The sequence below is a fragment of the Pituophis catenifer genome, unplaced genomic scaffold (assembly GCF_029215685.1).
Source record: "Pituophis catenifer annectens isolate HBS135680 unplaced genomic scaffold, rPitCat1.0.hap2 SCAF_6, whole genome shotgun sequence".
Taxonomy (NCBI): domain Eukaryota; kingdom Metazoa; phylum Chordata; class Lepidosauria; order Squamata; family Colubridae; genus Pituophis; species Pituophis catenifer.
In genome coordinates, this window is record NW_027256886.1 from 97,509,159 (window position 1) to 97,532,059 (window position 22,901).

The following is a 22,901-nucleotide window of genomic DNA, read 5'->3' on the forward strand; positions in this document are numbered from 1 at the left end:
TATCTTCCAATGAAAAAATGAAACATGAAGCATGTTATGCTGCACTTTATTTATTTTTAAATTTTCAATTCACTTAACTGTATTAACTTATTCTAAGTCTCCTTGATGTGTTCATCTATGTTTGCAGAAAATCATAATGTTTCTGGAATTGACAGGAACAGATTTATTGTTCTTCCTCTGAATCGGCTACAGTAGTGAAGGCATGCTAAAAAAAAATTAGAAAAAAGGAGAAAGAGGGGAGAAAGACTGAGGAAATTTTGTAGGATTATTGGAATTTTTAAAGCCCAGCAAAATCCCCCTGATTATTTATTTCTCTATTAGTCCTTTGATGCCACCACAATAAAAAAGAAAGAAAAATTTGTAGCTTGCATTAAAAATGTACAAATTAAAACACCCACAAAAAATATAAAAAATGACCATTAAGAGAATGCAACAGGGAAAAAAAATGTACAATGTTAGAGAAGTATAAGAGATAATTGCAGAGAGTAATTATGGCTGCAAGTAGCTTTCTTCATGCTTTGGCTTTTAAAAGTTTTAATGAAATACAGGCAGTCCTTGACATACAACAGTCCATTTAGTGACCGTTCAAAGTTACAACAGCGCTGAAAAACACTTATGACCGTCCCCGCAGCATCCCCATAGTCATGTGATCAAAATTCAGGCGCTTGGCAACGGACTCATATTTATGACGGTTGCAGCATCTTGATCCCCCTTTTGTGACCTTCTGACAAGCAAACTCAATGGGGAAGCCAGATTCACTTAACATTGTGTGACTAATTTAACAACTGCAGCGATTCACTTAGCAACTGTGGTCATAAAATGGAGAAAACTCACTGAACAAATGTCTCACTCAACAACATACATTTTGGGCTCAATTGTGGCCGTATGTTGAGGACAACCTGTACAGTAAAATACAAACAGAAATGATAGATGGAGGATGGATGGATGGATAGAGAATACAGAAAAGCTGCAAGGGAGCTTGGAGGTCTAACTACCTGTTCATACAGGGGACCCTATACAAATGGTATAGGACAATCCCTTCTTAAAAGCCCCCAGTGTTGGAGCACCCACAATTTCTGGTGGCAAGCTGTTACACTGGTTAATTCATCTCACTGTCAGGAAATTTCTCCTTAGTTCCTGGTTGCTTTTGTCTTTGCTGAGCTTTCACCCATGGCTTCTTGTCTTGCCTTCTGGTGCTTTGGAAAATAGATTGTCCCCTATTATATGTCATATTATAATAGATAGATAATAGACAGATAGATGATACCGTAGCTAGCTAGATAAATGTATAGAAAAACAGCTAGGGAAGAGAGAGAGAGGAGGGGGGGGGACAAAGAAAGGAGAGAGAGTGGGGAGAAATATAGAGAGGGGAGAGAGAAAGGAAAGAGGGTGGAGAGAGAGTGGAGAGAGAAAGTATGTGTGTGAGAGAGTGGGGGGAAGAGAGAAAGGAGAGAGAGAGGAGAGAGAGGAGAGAGAGAGACAGAGAGAGAGGGGAGGGAGGAAGAAAGGAGAGAGAGTGGGGAGAAATATAGAGGGGGAGAGACAGGAGAGGGGGAGAGAGAGAGGAAAGTGTGTGTGTGAGAGAGAGGGGGAAAAGAGAGAGAAAGGAGAGAGAGTGGTGAGAGAGATAGAGAGGGGAGAGAGAGTGAAAGGAGAGAGGGGGAGAGAGAAAGGAGAGAGAGGGGGAGAAATATAGAGGGGCGAGAGAGGAGGGAGCACGGAGAGAGTGTGTGTCTCTCTGTGTGAGAGAGAGTGTGTGAGAGAGAGAGTGGGGAGAGAGATAGAGAGGGGAGAGAGAGTGAAAGGAGAGGAGGAAGAGGAAGAGGAGAGAGAGTGTGCGAGAGAGAGAGAAAGGAGAAAGAGTGGGGATAGAGATAGAGAGGGAGAGAGACAGAAAGGAGAGGAGGAGAGAGGGGGGAAAGGAGGGAGAGAGAGAGAGAGTGTGTGTGTAGAGAGAGAGAGTGTGTGTGTGAGAGAGAGAGGAGAGAGAAGGGGGAGAAAGAGAGAAAGGAGAGAGAGTGGGAGAGAGATAGAGAGGGGAGAAAGAGAGGAAGAGAGTGTGTGTGTGAGAGAGAAAGGAGATAGTGGGGGAGAGAGATAGAGATGGGAGAGTGAAAGGGGAGAGGGGGAGAGAGAGGAGAGAGAGTGTGTGTGGTGTGTGTGAGGAGAGAGAGGGGAGAGAGGGAGGAGAGAGAGAGAGAAAGGAGAGTGGAGAGAGAGAGGGGAGAGAGACAGAAAGGAGAGGAGGAGAGAGGGGGGGAAAGGAGGGAGAGAGAGAGTGAGTGTGTGTTTAGAGAGAGAGTGTGTGTGTGAGAGAGTGTGTGTGTGAGAGAGAGAGAGGAGAGAGAAGGGGAGAAAGAGAGAAAGGAGAGAGAGTGGGGGAGAGAGATAGAGAGGGGAGAAAGAGAGGAAGTGAGTGTGTGTGTGAGAGAGAAAGGAGATAGTGGGGAGAGAGATAGATGGGAGAGTGAAAGGGGAGAGAGGGAGGGAGTGGAGAGAGAGAGTGTGTGTGTGAGAGAGGAAAGAGAGAGGGAGAGAGGGGAGAGAGAGGGGGGAGAGACAGAAAGGAGAGAGGGAGAGAGGGGGAAAGGAGGGAGAGAGAGAGTGTGTGAGAGAGAGAGAGAGGAGAGAGAAGGGGAGAAAGAGAGAAAGGAAAGAGAGTGGGGAGAGAGATAGAGAGGGGAGAGAGAAAGCAGAGAGGGGGGAGGAGAGAGAGGAGTGTGTGTGAGAGAGAGAGAGAGGGAGGAAAGAGAGAAAGGAGAGAGAGGGGGAGAGGAGGGAGAGAGAGTGTATTTGTGTGTGAGAGAGAGTCTGTGTATGAGAGAGAGAGGAGAGAGGGAGGAGAGAGAGTGGAGAGAGAGGGGGAGAGAGACAGAAAGGAGAGGGGGAGAGAGGGGGGAAAGGAGGGAGAGAGAATGTGTCTGTGTGTGTGAGAGAGAGAGAGGAGAAAGAAGGGGAGAAATAGAGAAAGGAGAGAGAGTGGGGAGAGAGATAGAGAGGGGAGAAAGAGAGGAAGAGAGTGTGTGTGTGAGAGAGAAAGGAGATAGTGGGGAGAGAGATAGAGATGGGAAAGTGAAAGGGAGAGGGGGAGAGAGAGGAGAGTGTGTGTGTGTGTGTGTGTGTGAGGAGAGAGAGGGGAGAGAGGGAGGAGAGAGAGAGAGAAAGGAGAGAGAGTGGAGAGAGGGGGGAGAGAGACAGAAAGGAGAGGAGGAGAGAGGGGGGAAAGGAGGGAGAGAGAGAGAGAGAGAGAGAGTGTAGCGAGAAAGGAGAGAGAGTGGGGAGAGAGATAGAGAGGGGGAGAGAGTGGAGTGTGTGTGTGTGTGTGTGTGAGGAGAGAGAGGGGGAGAGAGATAGAGAGAGAGAAAGCAGAGGGGGAGAGAGAGGAGAGAGAGTGTGTGTGAGAGACAGGAGAGAGGGAGGAGAGAGAGAGAAAGGAGAGAGAGTGGGGAGAGAGAGAGGGAGGGGGAGAGAAAGGAGAGAGGGGGAGAAAGAGAGGGGAGAAAGGAGAGAGGGGGAAGAGAGAGAGTGTGTGTATGAGAGAGAGAGGGGGGAGAGAGACAGAAAGGAGGGGGAGAGAGGGGAGAAAGGAGGGAGAGGGAGTGTGTGTGTGAGAGAGAGAGAGAGAGTGTGTGAGAGAGTGTGTGTATGAGAGAGAGAGGAGAGAGAAGGGGAGAAAGAGAGAAAGGAAAGAGAGTGGGGAGAGAGATAGAGAGGGGGAGAGAGAGAGAAAGCAGAGGAGAGAGTGTGTGTGTATGAGAGAGAGAGGAGAGAGGGAGGAGAGAGAGAAAGGAGAGAGAGTGGGGAGAGAGATAGAGAGGAGACAGTGAGAGGAAGGAGAGAGGGGGGAAAGAGAGGGGAGAGAGAAAGGAGAGGGGGAGAGAGAGTGTGTGTATAAGAGAGAAGGGACAGGGGGAGAGAGAGAAAGGAGAGGGGGAGAGAGGGGGAAAAGGAGGGAGAGAGAGAGTGTGTCTGTGTGTGTGTGTGAGAGAGAGAGTGTGTGTGAGAGAGTGTGTGTGTGAGAGAGAGAGGAGAGAGAAGGGGAGAAAGAGAGAAAGGAAAGAGGGGAGAGAGATAGAGCGGGGGGAGAGAGAGAAAGCAGAGGGGGAGAGAGAGGCGAGAGAGTCTGTGTATGAGAGAGAGAGATAGAGAGGGGACAGAGAGAGAAAGGAGAGAGGGGGAGAAAGAGAGGGGATAGAGAAAGGAGAGAGGGGAAGAGAGAGTGTGTGTGTATGAGAGAGAGAGGAGAGAGGGGGGAGAGAGAGAAAGGAGAGAGGGGAGAGAGAGTGTTGTGTGAGGGAGGAGAAAAAGGAGAGAGAGGAGAGAGAGGAGAGTGTGTGTGTGTGTGAGAGAGAGAGGGAGGGGAAAGAGAAAGGAGAGAGGGAGAGAGGGGGGGACAGGGATGGATAAATCAACAGAGTAATTCACTTACTTCAGATTGCTCCATTTCATCTATTTCTTCAACTCGACTGAGATGAGGAGCTCCATATTTGTCACTTAGCTCAGCCAAAGTCTTTGAAACTGCCTCCTTTTCAGCGGCAACCTTTGCCTGGAACAAAAATTCATTCAAAATAATCTCCAGAGGTTGAGGATCATGCAGAATACAATCCAAGTAAAATGGACAAAAATTCTCATCTGCAATGGCATCCCTGGGCTGAGATATCAACTCTTTTTCCATCCTTCTCTTTAAATGAAGAGTGAGAAGGTCATAAAATAGGAGCCTCCAAGCGGAAAGAAAATCATCAGGTCAAGGAGTCAGCATTTTTCTCTCCTAATCCAGGCTGCGTTTGGTGAACCAGCCTGGTTCCTCCCTCTTCACTGGGGCTGTCTTTCTTGGGGGTTAATTTATGGGTAAGGGGCACTTTTCTTACCTCCATCTCTGCCTGCCGTTTCTGCTCCTGCAGGAGTTCCTCGGCCCTGTCTCGTTCCATCCTCTCCCGTTCTTCCTGTTCTCGTTCCATCTGGGCCTGCAACCATTTCATGCAATTTAGCAAAGACTCACTCCCTTGAGGTTCCCTTGGTTCAGATAAAAGAGTTTGCATCAGAAGTGTACTCCTGTTGCACACCATGGGGGGAAAAATGGGTGGAAGGGGGACATACATTGGTGGGATTCAATCAGTTTGCACCACTTTGGCCGAACCCGTTGTTATATAGATGGCTGGCCCTGTCCCTCCCCTTCCAGAAGTCCCCACGCGCCCAGTTTTGGCTCTCAGGTAAGTGCAGGGAGGCCTACTAGGCTCAAAACAGGGCATAGGGGGGTGTGGTGCGGCACCCTGTGGCCCATTTTTTCTCCCAGGGGGCTGCAGGGAGACCTACTAGGCCCCCCCCTGCAGCCCGTTTTTCCTCCCAGGGGGGTGCAGGTGCTGCCTGTCAAATCCCCTGGCCATGGCCACCATGGCCACGCCTACCCAGCCCCTCATTAGGGCAGAGAACCGGTTGTTAAATTATTTGAATCCCTCCAGTGGGGACATAGACATGCAAAGAGAGATGGGAGATCCGGAATTAAATTCTGAGCATATCGGAAGAGAGACTTGGTACTCATCCTTCTGGTCATGGCATGGAGGAGGCTTTCCTAAATGTTTATGAAGGACTCATCCTCATGATGTTGCCTTCACCTTATTTCTATTCCAATACAGAAGTGGGTTTGGGTTATTTTTAACCGTTCCAATGTTAAAATTGTGCTTTCCTCATTTTTCTTGACAATCACACTGCCATATATAAATGTTCTGTCTTGTGTCACTAATGATGAGGTCCAAAGGTACATCTGCCCAGCTACATTGGGCTTGTTATAGATATGCTCCCTTTTCTCCAGCTGCTCAGCGTTGTCCATCAAAGCTGTTTGGACTTGGTCTTTAGTAGAGACCAGATTTGGTGGTGAGAATGCCTGAGTAGATCTTTCTGGCTGGAAAAATAGGACCAACTCTGGTTTGATAAGAGCACTAGTCCTTAGATGTAGGTCTGTGCATATATGGAGGAAAGGAAAGGAGAAAAGGGTGATCTGAGTGCCTCTCCTAGAGCATTCCCATCCCAGAAATTCATCCAGGATGTAAGTAAGGAAAGAGATTCCCCCCACCCCAACAACAACAAAGCCAAAGCTCTTGACTAGAGAATGAGGGATGAAACTGATCAGGTTTGAAAATTAGCAAAAAGATGGCCAAGAGTGTCTCTGGTTGAGATCCATCAATCCGGTCTCAGCACAATGTCTTCTCTTATCTATCTGATGTGCATCTGTCACTTCTTCTCTCTGACCCTCAGTCACTTGAATGCATGGCAGGCAAACAAAATTGAGAAGATATTTTGACGCCAACTCTGGATTCCTCAAAAGTTCGATACCTAGTCGGTGTCAGCTTTGGAAGCCATATTAGGCCGGAAGCTCCCATGCTGCCACCTTCTCATGTGTGGGAAAGTAGGAGGGGGGATTTAGTAGAGGGTTGTCTGTAGACATAATAGAATTCTTCCTGTCAGTCAAGGTCAGGGCGATTCGGCATCTGGAGAAGGAGTGGTCGGAGTGCTGAGTCGAGATGGGACAGACGTTGATTGGAGCATGTGATCGACTGAGGTGTGAGGGGATGGTTTTGGGGGTTTTGATTTACTGAGGGAAAACCTGGACCTCTCAGATTCGGGTTTTCCCAGATGTGCCAGTTTACCTATTCTAATAAATAGAACTATGAAAATGCTTGCTTCAGAGTTTTTACTTGGAGCTGGGGGGTTTTCTGGAACGCTGACAATGAAACACTTGCAAGGAAACAACCATGCTCAGAGAGCTCCAAGGACTCCAGAGTTTGTTCTAAGCCAGAACTGGGGTTAGAGAAGAACCTTGGGGAGAAGAGACTGCCTTTTTGTGGGGTTTAGTCCTGTTCCAGAAGAGTGATGGTCTCAAACAACATTCGGTCTAAGTAATGCCAAGACTGACCATCAGCTGAACACACCCAAGCAGAATATTTGTCCAAGATGAAAGTGAATTTTTTTTACCAATGGCTAAGCCCTTTAGTTTAGTCATCTGTTAAAACTTGCCTTCTAATATCCAGTTCCATGGTAAGGAAAACTTTGGTGGATATTGTTCCAACTCCCTAGTGATGTTAGTTGTGAAAGTAAATAAAGCCAGGATATTTTATTTATTTATTATTTATTTATTTCATCAAGCATGTATTTTATGACATACAAGTGTAAACATAATTATAAATACAAAAAAAGGATACAAATAAAAGAAAACATTAGGACAGGGACAGTAGGCACGCTGGTGCTCTTATGCACGCCCCTTACAGACCTCTTAGGAATGGGGTGAGGTCTACAGTAGACAGTCTAAGGTTAAAGTTTTGGGGATTTGGGGAAGAAACCACAGAGTCAGGTAGTGCTTTCCAGGCGTTGACCACTCTGTTACTGAAGTCGTATTTTCTGCAGTCTAGTTTGAATTGATTTACCATGAGTATCTATTGTGTACTCTTGTATGATTTTGGTTGAAGCTGAAGTATTCATTGGCTGGTAGGACATTGTACCAAATGATTTTATGTATTATGCTTAGGTCAGATCGAAGACGGCGAAGTTCTAAGCTGTCTAAACCCAAAATTTCAAGTCTGGTGGCATAAGATATTTTGTTGCGAGCAGAGGACTCCTCCTCTTGTGAAATAACTCTGGACTCATTAGATTGTATTATTGCCCAATACGCATGCGGGTTCCAGAAAGATGACAGATGAATTGGTCTGGCAAAAGTTTTGTATGCCCTAGTTTGCAGTTCAATATTACTGGAGAAAAACTATGCAAGATTAGGTTAACAACTCTTAATGCTTTTTTAGCAATGCTGTTACAGTGAGCTCTGGCACTTAGATCATTTGACATGAGTATTCCAAGGTCTTTGACAGAGCGAGGGTCATCTGTTAGGTCGTATCCATCCAGCTTTATTTTGTGTTCTGATTTATTTATTTATTTTTGCCAATGTATAAGACAGAGCATTTGTTGGTTGAGATTTGGAGTTGCCAATTATTTGACCATTCTGACAGATAGTTGAGGTCTTTTTGTAAAGTAGCAGCATTGTCGAATAGTTTTACATGTTGAATAGTTTTACATCATCCACAAAGAGAACGTAGTTGCTTATAATATGATTGCAAAAGTAATGTATATAAAGTATAAAGAGTGTGGAGTCCTAAAACGCTGCCTTGGGGGACACCGCTTGTTAAGTTGGGTGAATGAGGACACAGCAAGCCAGGCAGTGAATGACAACAGCTCTGTTTATTAGGGTGAGAACCCAGCGACTGACCTAGGGAAACAGCTCCCCTTATATACCTTGCAGCTGTGGTGGTCAGCCAATCAGCTGAGGGTCACTTAATTCAAACTTCCCGCCAAACAAACCTATTTACATAACACTCCTCCCCTCCCAGAAGTCACTTTGGGTTTTATTTGCATACAAAGTCTCTCAGGTGACCAGGGCGTGTACGTAGCCTGGTCGACCTGCACAGTTCAGTCGGAGGGGTGGCGTCGAGCAGGTCGGAGGGACTCCCTGTTTCTCCCTGCTCTGCTAATGGAACCTCCGAGATCTCTTCGTGGGTGGCGACTTCTCCGGCTGGCGGGAACTCCTCGCTGGGGCAGCTCCGGACGCCAGGATTGTCAGCTAAGTCCTCCTTTGCACTCGCGCTTGACTTAGTTTGTTGTTCTGGCTGGTAGTCAGAGAACGGTTCATTAAAGTTTTCCTCGGCGTCTGTTGCGATTTGCCTTCTCAGTTGGTTTATGTGCCTGCGCCAAACTCTCCCGTCCCCCATGTCTACCCTGTACGATTTGGGCCCCGTGATCTCCATGATTGTCCCTGCTTCCCAGAGTGGGCCCTTCCCGTAGTTTCTGGCGTGGACTGGAGTCCCTATGGTGAACTCCCTGAGTTTCCTCTCCCCCCCTTTGAAAACCTCGGGGGAATAATTGGGATTTAGCCGATCCAGTACCCCTCGGAGCTTCCTCCCCATGAGTAGTTCTGCTGGGCTTCAGCCTGTGGCTGTACAAGGCGTGGAGTGCTGGGCTGTTAGGAACCGATCTATTCTTTCCTGCCAGTCCCCAGGGCCTAGGCGTGAGAGGGCCTCTTTGGCCGTTCTTACGAATCTCTCAGCCTGTCCATTACTAGCCGGATGGAATGGGGCCGAGAGGATGTGTCTGACCCCCAACTCCGCTAAATACCCTTCAAACTGTGTGGCTGTGAATTGGGGCCCATTGTCTGACACTAAGATGTCCAGTAACCCATGGGTAGCAAATAACTGCCTCAGCTCCCTAAAAAGGCATCTACTATGACCATGAAGGTCTGCCCGTGAAACGGCCCCGCGAAATCTATGTGGATCCTGGACCAGGGCCCCTTGGGTCTTTCCCACACCCTCACCGGTGCTGTCCGTGGATCTGGCCTAGACTCTTGGCAGGGCAGGCATCTCCCCACCCACTCGGTAATGTCTGTGTCCATGTTGGGCCACCATGAAGTAGCTCCTGGCTAGTCCCTTCATCCGTACAATCCCAGGGTGCCCCTCATGCAACAGTGTTAAGACTTTTTCCCTTAGGCACAAGGAAACAATAACCCGTTTGCCCCATAGCAAGCACTCCCCTTGCATTGTTAGTTCGTCCCGTTTGCTCGCGTACTGTTTGAATTCCCTGCTCCCAGTCTTTTCCGGCCACCCCCTCGTCACCCAACTTGCAACCATCTGGATCACATGGTCTTTGTTGGAGGCTCTGGCTACCTCTGCTGATGTGATGGGTCCCAAGTCCAAAACGTCTATCAGCAGGATGGGGATGCCAGGTGTGGGGTCATCCAGCTTGTCTGGTAATGGGCAGCGGCTGAGTGCGTCGGTGTTTCCCATGTCCTCCCCTGGTCGATGTACCAGGCGATAGGAGTAGGCTGCGAGGAAGATGGCCCAGAGTGTCATCCTGGGCAATAGGGCCGCCGGTGTTGGTCGGTCTCCCACGAGGAGACCCAGGAGCGGGCAATGGTCGGTAATCAGGTCGAAGTCCCTCCCGAACAGGTACTCGTGGAACTTTTTTACTCCCGAGACAACGGCGAGGGCCTCTTTGTCAAGCTGACTGTAATTCCTCTCGGCGCTTGACAGAGTTCGGGAGTAGTAGGCGATGGGCGCCTCTAGGCCATTTGGGAGTCTAATTGTACATTTATAATCGGCGCATATGTGCACTGACCCATCTGGTTTCACGGGTGTCACAATTGGGGTCTCCCATTTGGTGTGGTCGACTGGCACAAGCACCCCTTGCTTTATTAGCTTGTCCAACTCAATGTCTATCTTGGGCTTTAGGGCGAATGGCACCCTCCTAGGCTTTAAATGGATTGGGGCAACGTTGGGGTCGAGGTTGAACGAAATAGGGGTCCCCACATACTTGCCAAGCCTTTCGTCGAACACGTCCTGGAACTCCTGCATCAGGTTGTCCCTCAGGGTGCTCTGGATGTTCCTCACTCCGGTGAATCCCATGCCCAGGGCTTGAAACCAGTCCATGCCCAAGAGGCTTGGGAGCTTGCCGCTGACGATGGTGAGAGGGAGTCTCTCGCTGAATTCCCCATATCATACCTGGAACTCGCCAATTCCTTCACTGGGATGCGGTTCCCTTGGTAATCTTTAAGCCGGCGTCGCTGTGGTTGGAGCTGCCGCTTGTGTGCGCTGGGGATGGCTTTCTTGAGGTTGGCCCACGACATGATGGATATGGGGGATCCCGTGTCGATCTCCATCTGGCACTCACGACCCTCGATCTCGACCGCGGTGTAGGTCTTCTCGCTGGGGGATGTGCAAGCCTGGCCGATGCGGATGATATAGGTCTCTATGTCTTCGATTTTCGCGCCCTTCCGGCTTCCGCCATCTTTATTGGGCCTCTGGCACGGCGCCATCTCGAATTGGCTGGTTTGGCCATGTGGTTTGTGGCCCTTTGCTTGCTTGGCTTTGCAGACTCGAACGATGTGCCCCTTTTTCTTGCAGAACCGGCAGATCGCATCCCAGAACTTGCAGTTGTGTTGGGGGTGGGGGCCTCCGCAGCTGGCGCAATCGTCTCTGGGTCCTCATCGATCCGGCCTGGACTGCTCTGTGCGGTAGACTTCCTCCTCAGACTCCCCTTCACTCTCGGTGCTCACGGCTTCACGGTGCATGGTCGCCGACCTCTGCACTGTCCGGCCATGGATGGTCCCTTGCAGTCTCTCGGCGGCCTTTTCGGATGACTCTTGTGCTCTTGCTTCATCTAGGGCGATGTGCAGGGTCAGGTTCGATCTCGCAAGTAGCCTCCGTTGTAGCTGGACGTCTCTCACTCCGCAGATTAGTTGCTCTAGGAGCATCTCATCTAGGTCTCGGTACTCGCACTGGTTTGCGGCCTTACGCAGGGCAGCGACGTACTCGCTGATCGACTCGCTGTCCTGCTGCAGCCTTTGCCGGAACTCGTACCACTGGAAGTACTTGGAAGGCGTTGGGGCATAGTGATCTTTCAGCAGGGTCTGCAGCGTTGACCATGATATGGTGTGGACCGAGTTCGTCTCCACCAGGGCTTCGGCTGTGTCAAACACTCGTGGCCCGCAGTGGCTCAGGAACAGAGCCTTCTTCCTCACGTCCGGTAGTCCTTGCAGGTCGTTGGCCACCATGAAGCACTCAAACCGGGACATGTAGGACCCCCACTTCTCCTCCTTGGGGTTGAAAGGCGCTGGCGGGGTGTAGGCCGACATCGTTCGCAATTCTCCTGTGCTCCGCTCGCTCGCCTGGCTGGATTCTGTGGTCGGGTGTTCCGCTTCTCTCTCGGAACGTGGTTTCAGCTCTTTTCGGTTGTGGCTTCAGCTATTTCCTTGGCTTCTGGCCTCAAAATCCCACCTTCATCGCCAATGTTAAGTTGGGTGAATGAAGACGCAGCAAGCCAGGCAGTGAGTGACAATAGCTCTGTTTATTAGGGTGAGAACCCAGTGACTGACCTAGGGAAACAGCTCCCCTTATATACCTTGCAGCTGTGGTGGTCAGCCAATCAGCTGAGGGTCAGTTAATTCAAACTTCCCACCAAACAAACCTATTTACATAACACCGCTGTTAATAGGTGCAGGGTTAGATAAAGTGTTCCCTATTTTGACTACTTGCTGCTTGTTTGATAGGAACACAGCTATCCACTTATGCAGGAATCCAGAAATGCCCTAAGATTTTAGTTTTAGAAGTAGCTTATTGTATACCACTGAATCGAAGGCTTTACAGAAGTCTATATAAATTGCATCTATTGATTTACTCTGGTCAAGTTTTGAAGTCCATATGTTTTTGCAGTGTAACAGTTGCAGATTGCAGGACAATTTTTTTCTAAAGCCAAATTGCTTGTTAGAGAGTAGGTTGTTAGTCTCTAAGTAGAAGATAATGGATTGGTATATGATTGATTCCATGACTTTGCAGGTGATACAACATAATGAGATTGGTCTGTAATTATCAACTAGGCTGGGGTCACCCTTTCTGAAGATAGGGATGACTGTGGCTAGTGACCATAAATTAGGTAAGGAGCTGGTTCTGAAAGATATTTCGTAGATTATGCTAAGTGGTTCTGCTATGGTGGTTGAGAGCTTCTTTAGGAAGTAGGCATATAATCCATCAGGGCCAATCGATAGAGATGGTTTTAGGTTGCATAGTGTCTTTTCAATGGCATCTTCTGTGAAATCGACCTGTAGTAGTTCGTTGTGAGTAGATGTGGTACGATTGGGAAATGAGGGGCATGAGCCATTGCTGTTTACAAAGACTGAACTGAAGAATGTGTTGAAGAGGTTGGCCTTAATGGTTTCATCATTACAGTCTTTTCCGTTTGGTCCTTTTAGTGGTGGGATGGATCTTGAGTCTTTAAGTTTGTTGTTTACGAAATTGTAGAAGGCCCGGGTGGATTTAGTTCGTATTAGCTTTTCCTCTTGTTTGTTTGTTTGTTTGTTTGTTTATTTTATTTAATTTATATACCGCCCTTCTCCCGAAGGACTCAGGGCGGTGAACAGCCAGGATCAAATACATAAATATAAAAGTTAAAAATAATTTAAAACCAGATTAAATACTTTGGCCCACAATTAAAACATCCCATTAAAATCCAATTTAAAATTTCGGCTAGCCCGGCTTGCTGCAATAACAAAGTCTTCAGGGCATGGTGGAAGGTGTGCAAGTCCGGGATCCTCCGTACCTCCGGGGGAAGCTCGTTCCAGAGGGCAGGAGCCCCCACTGAGAAGGCTCTCCCCCGGGGGGTCACCAGTCGACATTGTCTGACCGACGGCACCCTAAGGAGCCCCGCCCTGTGGGAACGTACTGGCTGGTGGGAGGCTGTCAGTAGCAGAAGGCGGTCCCGTAAGTACCCAGGTCCTAAGCCATGGAGCACTTTAAAGATGTTAATCAACACCTTGAATCGCACCCGGAAGACTACTGGGAGCCAATGCAGCTCGCGCAGGAGAAGTGTTACATGGGAGCGCCCCGCCGCTCCCATAATCACCCGTGCGGCCGCATTTTGGACCAGCTGGAGCCACCGGATGCTCTTCAAGGGGAGCCCCATGTAGAGAGCATTGCAGTAGTCCAGTTAGGAAGTGACGAGGGCATGAGTGACCGTGTGCAGGGAGTCCCGATCCAGAACTGGCAAATCAGGCGAACCTGATAAAAAGCCCCCCTGGCCACAGCCGTCATATGCTCTTCTAAAGACAGCCGCGCGTCCAGGAGGACATCCAAGTTGCGAACCCGCTCCATGGAGACCAATGACTTGCCCCCAATAGCCAGCGATGGCACCAGCTGGCTATATCAGGATGCCGGGAGCCACAGCCACTCAGTCTTGGAGGTTTGCTGTGATAACTGATGCATTATCTGTCGGCATATGGTTTTGTAGCGACTTTTGAAGTTAGTATGTAGCCAGGTTTGTTTTTGCGCTGAAGAGATTTTTTTTGGTCTGAAGCTTCCTTATTGTTATGGGTAATTTATTTTTCCTGGTTTTGGGAGTTATTAGTGGTACACATAGTTTGATGATTCTTTTGACTTCTTGCAAAAAAATGTTATAATGGTCTTCGGCAATGATGCAGCCAGTGAATAGAGTTTGCCAATCAAGAGATGAAAGGTCATCAGTTATGAGATCATAGTTGACTTTTCTAAAGTTATACTTTGGGATTTTGTCATTATGATTGTCTATGTGAGGACGTAAGTTGAGATAAAAGTCTATCATGCTATGGTCACTGTTGGAAAAGGGTTCTTTTATTTGTAGTCCATAAATTGAATTTAAACTGTTGCAGAAGATGAGACCAAAGCAGTTGTTGAATCTAGTATTATTAGTTACTAGTTGATCTAGTCCCAGATTAGTTACAGCATTGTACAGGATTGCATGTATGGGTTCAGTTGTACATTTGTTTAGGGTCCAATTAATAAGAGGTAGATTTAGGTCACCAAGAAAGATAAGAAGGTGTGGGCAGGAGGCTGCACATGTTAGTTTGTTTGCATGTACAAGGTCATAATCAGAGGCTCTGTAACAGATTATGAAGCGAATTGTGGTGTTCAAGGAAAGATCGCATACGATGGTTTCAGGAAGAGCAAGCTCCTGTGTAACTTGAATATTTTTTAGATTTAGGGATTTTTTATAGAAGATAGCAACACCACCCCCTCTGCGGATTTCACAGCCGGACCTGTACACGTGATACTCTCTTACTGTGGTAATGGAGTCTGGTAGTGATGAATTTAGCCACGTCTCGCATACAAATATGATGTTGAATAAAGTCGTATTTAGTAGAAGGAGGAACTCTGGTATTTTGTTTAAGAGGCTTTATGAATTAAGTAGTTTGCATTTAAGGTCTGTGGCGGTGGATTTTGAGGAAGTTTGGGGCGTGCATGCCTAGCGTTGGTTGTTGGGGTGGTGGTTATTGGGGTGCGGACCATTGTTCTTACTTTTAATACAGTCAACATGGTAATCAATGAATCAATTGACATGGTAATCAATCAAAACCGTTTCTCCCCAGTTTTGGTGTATTTTGAGTTCAGTATTTTGATTGATATATCCACCAATCGCTTTCCTAAATGTTCCTTAATCTGTCTCAGAATAGGGTGCTTTACTACCAAAAAATAAATAAAAAATGATATGCTTTTCTGCCCCCTCAAAAAATTGAAGGAGGAAAGTATTTTAATTTGGCTAGGAACAATAAGCCTGTTTTAAATAGCATCACTAATTTGTAAGAAATAGGTTTCTCTGCTAAATTAATACAGGTATACCTGGACTTAATAACAACGTTTATATTTTACATCTACAAACCAGCATTGGGAGTCTAATTTGCCTTGAGATATGAAATATGGAATTGATGCACTTTAAGAAGATGGTTATAATTTCTATATAAATTGAAAATAAATAATAATTATTAATTAAGTTGAGAGGTTGAAGATGGTATTACTATGTATGTTCAAGAAGATCATTGATATTAGAATGGAACATTGAAATATTAAATAACTACTTTAAAATAATCAAGTACATTAATATTAGGATTATATAAGTTTGATTAATGTAATAATTGACTCTTGTTATTTGTATTAATATGAACTATCATACCCAGAGGCCACACTGTTCATGTTGATATGTTTAAAAATAAAAACCCAATAAACCTTAAAAAAAAGAAGAAGATGGTTCGGTGAATATTGCAAAGTCAATATTGCAAAATAAAATATTTTAAATCAGAGAACACACATTTATGCACAGTCTAAAACATACAACTGGAAGGCTTAAACAGCAATTATAACACAAATATGTACTTTTTTTTTAAAAAAGAAAGGTGTCCTACCTGTCTCTCTACTTCCAGCTTTTGCTGAATCAAAAGTTCTTCTTCTTTCATTTTTTCTAGCATTTCCACTTCTTTTTGAGCCTCCTCACGCTCTCGCTCCAGTTCTTCCCTGTCCAATTTCCTCTAAGAGTGCAATAAAACGAACATTTGACAGCTCCCACAACTGAAATGCCTTTTAGAAAATTGGGTTTTGTGGGTGGAAGTAGAGAGAACTCAAGGCCAGTCCTGCATACCAAGAGAGTGAAGAACAATGGAAGAAGAGGAGCAGACAAGCCTTTCACTTCAGTTTCTAAGTGCCACTGGTTTTCCAAAAACAGACCACATATATGGCAAAAGTAGGGATCCCATCAGTCCTTCAAAAGCAGTTTGAAGGCAGTCCCCAATCCCCTTGGACTTTTTTCTCTATTTCTGCCACCTTTAAAACACTGAGACTAAGAAGCGAAGAACATTATTTAAATGTTGGCTGTGCCTGGAGCCTGAGTAGCAAAACCCCCTTTTCTTCACTTCATGTGAGACTGAAATAAAACGTGTTATGCCCCTCATCTCATCTACAATGTGTTTAAGGTATGGGAAGGAAGGAAGGAAGGAAAAGGAAGGAAAGAAGGGAGGGAGGGAGGAAGGGAGGGAGGGAGTAAGTAGAAAGAAGAGGGAAGGGAAATACAGGAAGAAGGAAAAAAAGATGGAAGGAAAAGATGAAGAGAAGGGAAAGGAAGGGAAAGGGGAAATAAAGGAAGAAGGAAAGGAGGAAGGAAAAGATGAAAGGAAGGGAAGGATGAAATAAAGAACTATGAAAGAAGGAAGGAGAAGATGAAGGGAAGGGAAGGGAAAGGAAAGGAAAAGAGGGCAGGGAAGGGAAGAGGGAAGGGAAGGGGACAAAGTTCTATGAGGGACAGCTGAAATGCTATCATACTACCCTGTTTTCCCGAAAATAAGCCCTCCCCGAAAATATTTAAATGCAGAGCTGGAAATCAGGTAAGACAGCAAGAGGAGCCCCATCTTGCTCCACGCACCCCAAAATAATAAGACCTCCCCGAAAATACAGCCAAGAGCTTATTTCGGGGTTCAAAAAAGTATAAGACAGGGTCTTATTTTCAGGGAAACACGGTATCTTTCCCCTTGAAAGATCTCAAGCCCAGGAGCTCTCTGGCCTTGTGAAGTAGGAGCTCCTGCTAGTGGGAAAACAAAAACAAAGAACAAAAACTATGTTTAGTACTTGAAAGAACAAGAAATACAGAGTCAGCTCTCAAAAACTGCCCTCTCTCTGAAATTGCAGAAATCCTGAGGTGCCTTTAAAATTGTACAGAATCCCAAACAGGAGATTAGAAGCCAAAACCTCACCTGTAGTTCTTCAATCATGTTCTTCTTGTATTTGTAAATCCAATGGGCCAGGTACAAGATAGGATCTGGTGGACGATGTTCCGCAATTTCAGCAAGGCCTTCTGCTAAACAAGTGCCCAGGCTTTTTCTGAGGTAGGCACTCTCCATTGTTAGTTCCCAAATATCTCTAGATTAGAGAGAGCTATTAAAAAAACAAGTTGATTAATAAATTAATGTGTACATGATTTTGTTTCCATTACCAATTATTATAAGTTGTTCTGTTGAGTCTCTGATCAAAACACCATGATGGAGGAGGAGGAGGAGGAGGAGGAGGAGGAGGAGGAGGAAGGGGAGGAGAAAGAGAAAGAAGAGGAAGAGGAAAAGGAGGAGGAGAAGAAGCAGAAGTTATAATAAAAAAGATTACTTTGAAATGAAGCCAAGATAGTTTTACTCTTTCAGAAATCAGTATTGGAGAACTGGCCTACAGTTGGGAATCACTAATAGAATCCGGAATCCTGTTCAAACAGAAAACAAGCTAACTGCTACTTGAGCTCTGCTTAAGAGCATAGATAGGATACACCTCCAAAACTAGATCCACATTAGTTTGGAAAAGGAACTTTATCAATTTGAAACAAATCACAGAACATGTTCTTCTTGCTACTCACTTCCATGTCTTGGGAGAAGCTTTGTGGATAGCTAAGGATGAAGATGTTTCTCTTGCAACTCTTAGCAACTCTTGCAAGATCTTAGCAACTCAGCAATACTGCAACTCCCTAGACTCATTATATCTGATTTTGACCAGTTTTTATGCCTCGTGCCGGCAAGGGGGGTTATATGTATTTATTTATTTATTGGTTTGATTTATATGTCGCCCTTCTCCGGAGACTCAGGGCGGCTTACAATGTGTTAAGCAATAGCCTTCATACTTTTATATATACCTGCTTAGTAGGGCTTTTGCCCCCACCCCCCCAAGCGATGTTCTTTTTTATACAAAGTCAGCTTATTGCCCCCACAATCCGGGTCCTCATTTTACCTACCTCAAAAGGATGGAAGGATGAGTCAACCTTGAGCCTGGTGAGATTTGAATTCGCAGTAATTGCAGGCAGCTGGCAGCTAAGTGCTATTTAACAGCGCTTTAGTCCGCTGCTCCGCCAAGGCTCCTATGTATGTGTTTATATTACATTTATGCTATATTAATCCCAAAAAGGGACACAGTGGCTTAGTGGCTAAGACACTGAGCTTGTTGATCGAAAGGTCAGCAGTTCAGTGGTTCAAATCCCTACTGTCACATAATGGGGTGAGCTCCCATTACTTGTCCTAGCTTCTGCCAACCTAGCAGTTCGAAAACATGTAAAAAATTCAAGTAGAAAAATAGGGACCACCTTTGGTGGGAAGGTAACAGCGTTCCATGTACCTTTGGCGTTTAGTCATGCCGGCCACATGACCACGGAGACGTCTTTGAACAGCACTGGCTCTTCGGCTTTGAAACGGAGATGAGCACTGCCCCCTAGAGTCAGGAACGACTAGCACATATGTGCAAGGGAAACCTTTACTTTATATTAATCTCAAATTGGATCTTTGTACAGATCGAGGGGTAGTATTGTTTTTAAAGGCTACTTGTGATGAAAAGAAAAATTGCCGGCTTCTTTTATGGATAATGATGATGTTAGCAATATTCTTTGTTTATCAGATTATGATGTTGTCTTTCCACACCACCTACTCCTTTCCCTGAGATCTCTGCGGGGCATGCCCTGATGGTCCTAGAGATTCTTGGTTGGCAGAAGGTAAAAGGTCTGGAAGCCCCAGTGGAACAGACCAGATGGGTATTTTTCCTGGCATCTGAAGATTTTATTTATTTATTATTTAATTTGTCAAACATGTACTAGATAACAGGTATAGGTATAAACATGGACATGAACAAGGAATGAGTACAAGTAAATGGGGACAGTAGGACAGGGACAGTAGGCATGATGGTGCCCTTATGCACGCTCCCTAATTAGATCTCCTAATTAATTAATTATATTTTCGTCAAGCATGTATTTTATGACAATACAAGTGTAAACATAATTATAAATACATGAAAAGGATACGAATAAAAAAAAACATTAGGGACGGTAGGCACGCTGGTGCGCTTATGCACGCCCCTTAATTAGATCTCCTAATTCACCAGGCTTTGGTAGGAGGGCCTTTTAGAAAAGGAACTCCCTTGAAAAACGGGTGATCTCGCCTTCACGCATAGTAGCCTTATCTGAGTTCCCAGGAAAAAGTAGATTTTTTTTTAAATGCAACTTATGGTTGCGATGTTCAGCAGGAAACAAGCATTACACCGCGGAAAACAACGAATTGCATTTAAGCTTCTTGTTTGGAAGCTATTTTTTCTCCGTTCTTTGCAGCGCTTTTATGCCGGAGTTTTTAAGGCACGACTTTTGTTTCCCTTTGTTCAGTTTCGTAAGCAAAACTATATCTCTTTCTCTCTTTCTTTTCCTCAATGGGACTCAGCAGCCAATGAGATTTTCCCTCCACCCCGGATTCACGCAACAGAAGACTCCGCAGAGTCACGGGTCGGATCCCAACAAGGTGTTCGGTTGCCAGGCGACGAAGGAACGCCAAGATCGCGCGCAAGGAGCGAAAAAACCACTCCAGGTGGAGATTGCAATACGGTTAAAGATATAAACGAGGGTTGCAAGGAAGGCAGGTTTCATTCCCAGTCTGATCTTTTTCAGACGTTGCAGAAAGCGAGCAAAGGGTTGAACCGAGCGGAGTACGAGTTTCTTTCTGCTCGGAGGAATGAGAGCGCACAGGATGCAAATTTTTAAATCTTGAGTAGGTTCGTTCCTTCTGAATGAATTCTGAGTTCTAAAAGGTTCCGAAAAGGAGAATATTGATTTGGGTGTTAGATTCCTGTGATCAAAAAGCTGACCTGGTATTTTTCATCATTGTTATATGGGACCCTGAGAAGTTTGGGAGGTCTTTTTTTTTCTTGCTGAGAAATTTTATCTGGGTTGCAAATATATTTCTAGATTATAGTGTGTCCGGAAAGGCTACATGCCCTTTCATAGTTCCTTTCCAACAAAAGATGATGATTGATGATGATGATGATGATGATGATGATATATCCATTCAGTTGTGTCCAACTCAACAATTCTATGGGCCAGCTGCCCATATTAAAAAAATGACATTATGCATTACAGCAATAACAAAAGCCAGCAAAAATTACGAATTGAATAGATAGCATATGAAATAAAACAGCAACAAAGCAGCTATCAATATTACAGTTCATTGTATTTGCAATCAAATCCTCTTGTTTTCTTTTTTACCTTTTTTTTTGCAAGATTAATGGATTTCTTTGTCCATCACTCTGGGTGACATGATAGCAGTGTTCCAATATTTAAGGGGCTGCCTTAAAGAAGAGTGGGTCAGCCTATTTTCCAAAGCACCTGAAGGCAAGACAAGAAACAATGGATGGAAACTAATCAAGGAGAGAAGCAACCTGGAATTAAGGAGAAACTTCCTGACAGTGAGAACAATTAACTAATGGAATGGCTTGCCTTCAGAAGTTGTGGGTTCTCCAATACTGGAGGTTTTAAGAAGAGATGGACACCCATTTGTTCAGAATTGTATAGGGGTTGGACTAGAAGACCTGCAATGTCCCTTCCAATTCTGTTATTCTTCTAGTAAATTTTGATCCTTCTATTAACTGAGCATAGGTCTATTAGTTTAGATGATAATTATTATTTATGAGAGGTACAAAAAGAAATACTATTTTTTGAAAACAGTATCTAGCATAACGTCTTCTCTGTAAGAACAAGTAAAGACATTTAATTAGGACCTAGATTCATTCTAAGGGCTGCCCTGCTGCAATTTATTTTGTTTGTTTTATTTTGTTTCCTGTAAACAGAGAACTTGGTACAACTTCATCCAGTCCCTTGGATCAATGCAAAGTGAAAGGCAAATGATGAGAATGGATGCCAAATATTTCAAGGAAAACCTCGGAATGTGTTTGGCTGAAGGACTTGCAGAGGTAGCGGATTGCCGGCCAAGAGACCCCATCTGTTTCCTGGCCTCCTGGATTTACAACTATAATGAAAATAGAAAGAAAGAAGAAAAGGTGATACATTAAAAAAAAAAAAACAACCAAAGTTGAAGAAAGCTTGTCTCAGCAATGATTGAATCAAATTGTATTTCCTCCCAATTTTCCTATCCCTTCTAGAAAAAGTCCGAAAAGGACCACCTAGAACTTCATTATGAAGAACTTCTGGCAGAATTGGAGAGTACAGAAAAGCTGAAGGCAGAAGAACTTCTGATGGCTCAAAAATTTGAAGAGCAGCAGAAGGTCTGGGTCTCTTAATTTTACACTAGAGTACACTAAAGTACAATGGGCTATATTTGGCTCATTGGTGTAATGAGAAAAATTGTTGGAGCAGTTGTAAAAAAAATGCATATTAAAAAAAGTGTCTGTTCCTAGAGTGCGAATGGATGGATGGCAGATGGATGGATGCTAAAATGGTTAGATGGCTAGATGGTTGGTAGCTGAAGTAAACTGAATGCAGTTTTATTCTATAAAGGATAAAGAGCAAACAGAAGATACTCAGAGTTTCCAAGAGCAAACAGAAGATACTCCTGAAAAATTAATGGAAATAGGTGGAGTATCACACCAACCTTTGAGAGAAGAGGTGGCTGATAAGAAGACAGATGAAGTGAGTACCTACTTTAACAAATGCACTTGACATACTATTATTAACAGCAAAACCAGGGCTTACTTTGCATTAAAATGATGTTTACCTACTGGAAGTCACCCCAGACTCGTGATGGCGAACCTACAGCATGCATGCCAAAGGTGGCACGCAGCACCCTCTCTATGGGCACGTGAGCCATTGCCCCAGTTCAGCTCCGCCATGCATGCACAGGGGTGCATGCACAGGGGCCATGCGCGCATTGCATTTTGGGGTTCGGGGACACGTGCGCGCACTCGGTCCGAAAAAGGTTAACCATCACTGCCCCAGTCCCTTTATTTTGAGGTTCTTCACATGTTCAGAGAACTGGAAGAGGTTAAGGACACCAGATAAGATAACATGGCGCATTTCATTCAGGAAGATCATAGTTGCTTCTTTGCCTTGGATAAATCCATTCAGGTCTAAAAATCTGTACAGAATCTGCAACTTAGTTTTTGTGCAAGCTTAGTTCTTGTTCTTATTTTGAAGAATTGAAATCAGTCTTGTTTCAGACTAGGGTGATGGAATATCTAGCAGTCTCTGAGAACATGAAGGACTATTACAGATAATATTTATTTTTCAAAGTAGGAAAAAAGCATGAGAAAGAGACTCATAGCAATCCTGCCTTGATTATACGGAGTGTCAGTTGAGCTGGACAATTGCTTTGGAGGCTTTCTAGATTGTTGTGAATTCCTTCAAGGCTGTCAGACAGGAAACAAAAACCACTTGGATTTCTGGAATGATATTTTATTTATTTATTTATTTATTTATTTATTAATCAAATTTCTATACCGCCCTACTCCCGAAGGACTCAGGGCGGTGAACAGCCAAGATAAAATACAGACAATACAAATATTAAAAATCCCTTAAAATTATTAAATATTTCGGCCGAAACACAGATTAAAACACTCAATTTATAAAATCACGAATTCAAAAATTTAAAATTTAAGAATTTAAAAGAGGGGAGTTAGGCCAGGCCAGCTTGCTGAAATAAAAAAGTTTTGAGAGCACGGCGAAACGTGCGCAGGTCCGGGATCTTCCGTATCTCTGGGGGGAGCTGGTTCCAGATGGTAGGTGCCCCCACAGAGAAGGCTCTCCCCCTGGAGAGAGAGATTATATTACCTTACTTTTTTCCT

At 45.0% G+C, this 22,901-nt stretch overlaps 1 protein-coding gene across 1 annotated transcript; it reads right to left on the reverse strand.

Annotated features, from left to right (window-relative positions):
• Positions 1 to 76: 76 nt before the first annotated feature.
• On the reverse strand, positions 77 to 17,221 carry DYDC1 (DPY30 domain containing 1). Its single transcript, XM_070946013.1, has 5 exons — positions 17,075 to 17,221; positions 15,737 to 15,859; positions 4,869 to 4,964; positions 4,430 to 4,546; positions 77 to 205 (listed from the first exon to the last, which is right to left on the reverse strand). The coding sequence occupies exons 1-5, from the start codon at positions 17,219 to 17,221 to the stop codon at positions 164 to 166; spliced, it is 525 nt and encodes a 174-aa protein (XP_070802114.1). The 3' UTR covers positions 77 to 163.
• Between the last annotated feature and the right edge of the window lie 5,680 nt (positions 17,222 to 22,901).

Excerpts from the sequence above, each read along its gene's own strand:
- DYDC1 (XM_070946013.1), bottom strand. The coding sequence starts at position 17,221 with ATGGAGAGTGCCTACCTCAGAAAAAGCCTGGGCACTTGTTTAGCAGAA. Across the intron at positions 4,547-4,868 it reads AACGGCAGGCAGAGATGGAG|GCAAAGGTTGCCGCTGAAAA; the intron begins GTAAGAAAAGTG and ends TTTTTGTTCCAG. Across the intron at positions 206-4,429 it reads ATGAAATGGAGCAATCTGAA|CATGCCTTCACTACTGTAGC; the intron begins GTAAGTGAATTA and ends ATTTTTTTTTAG.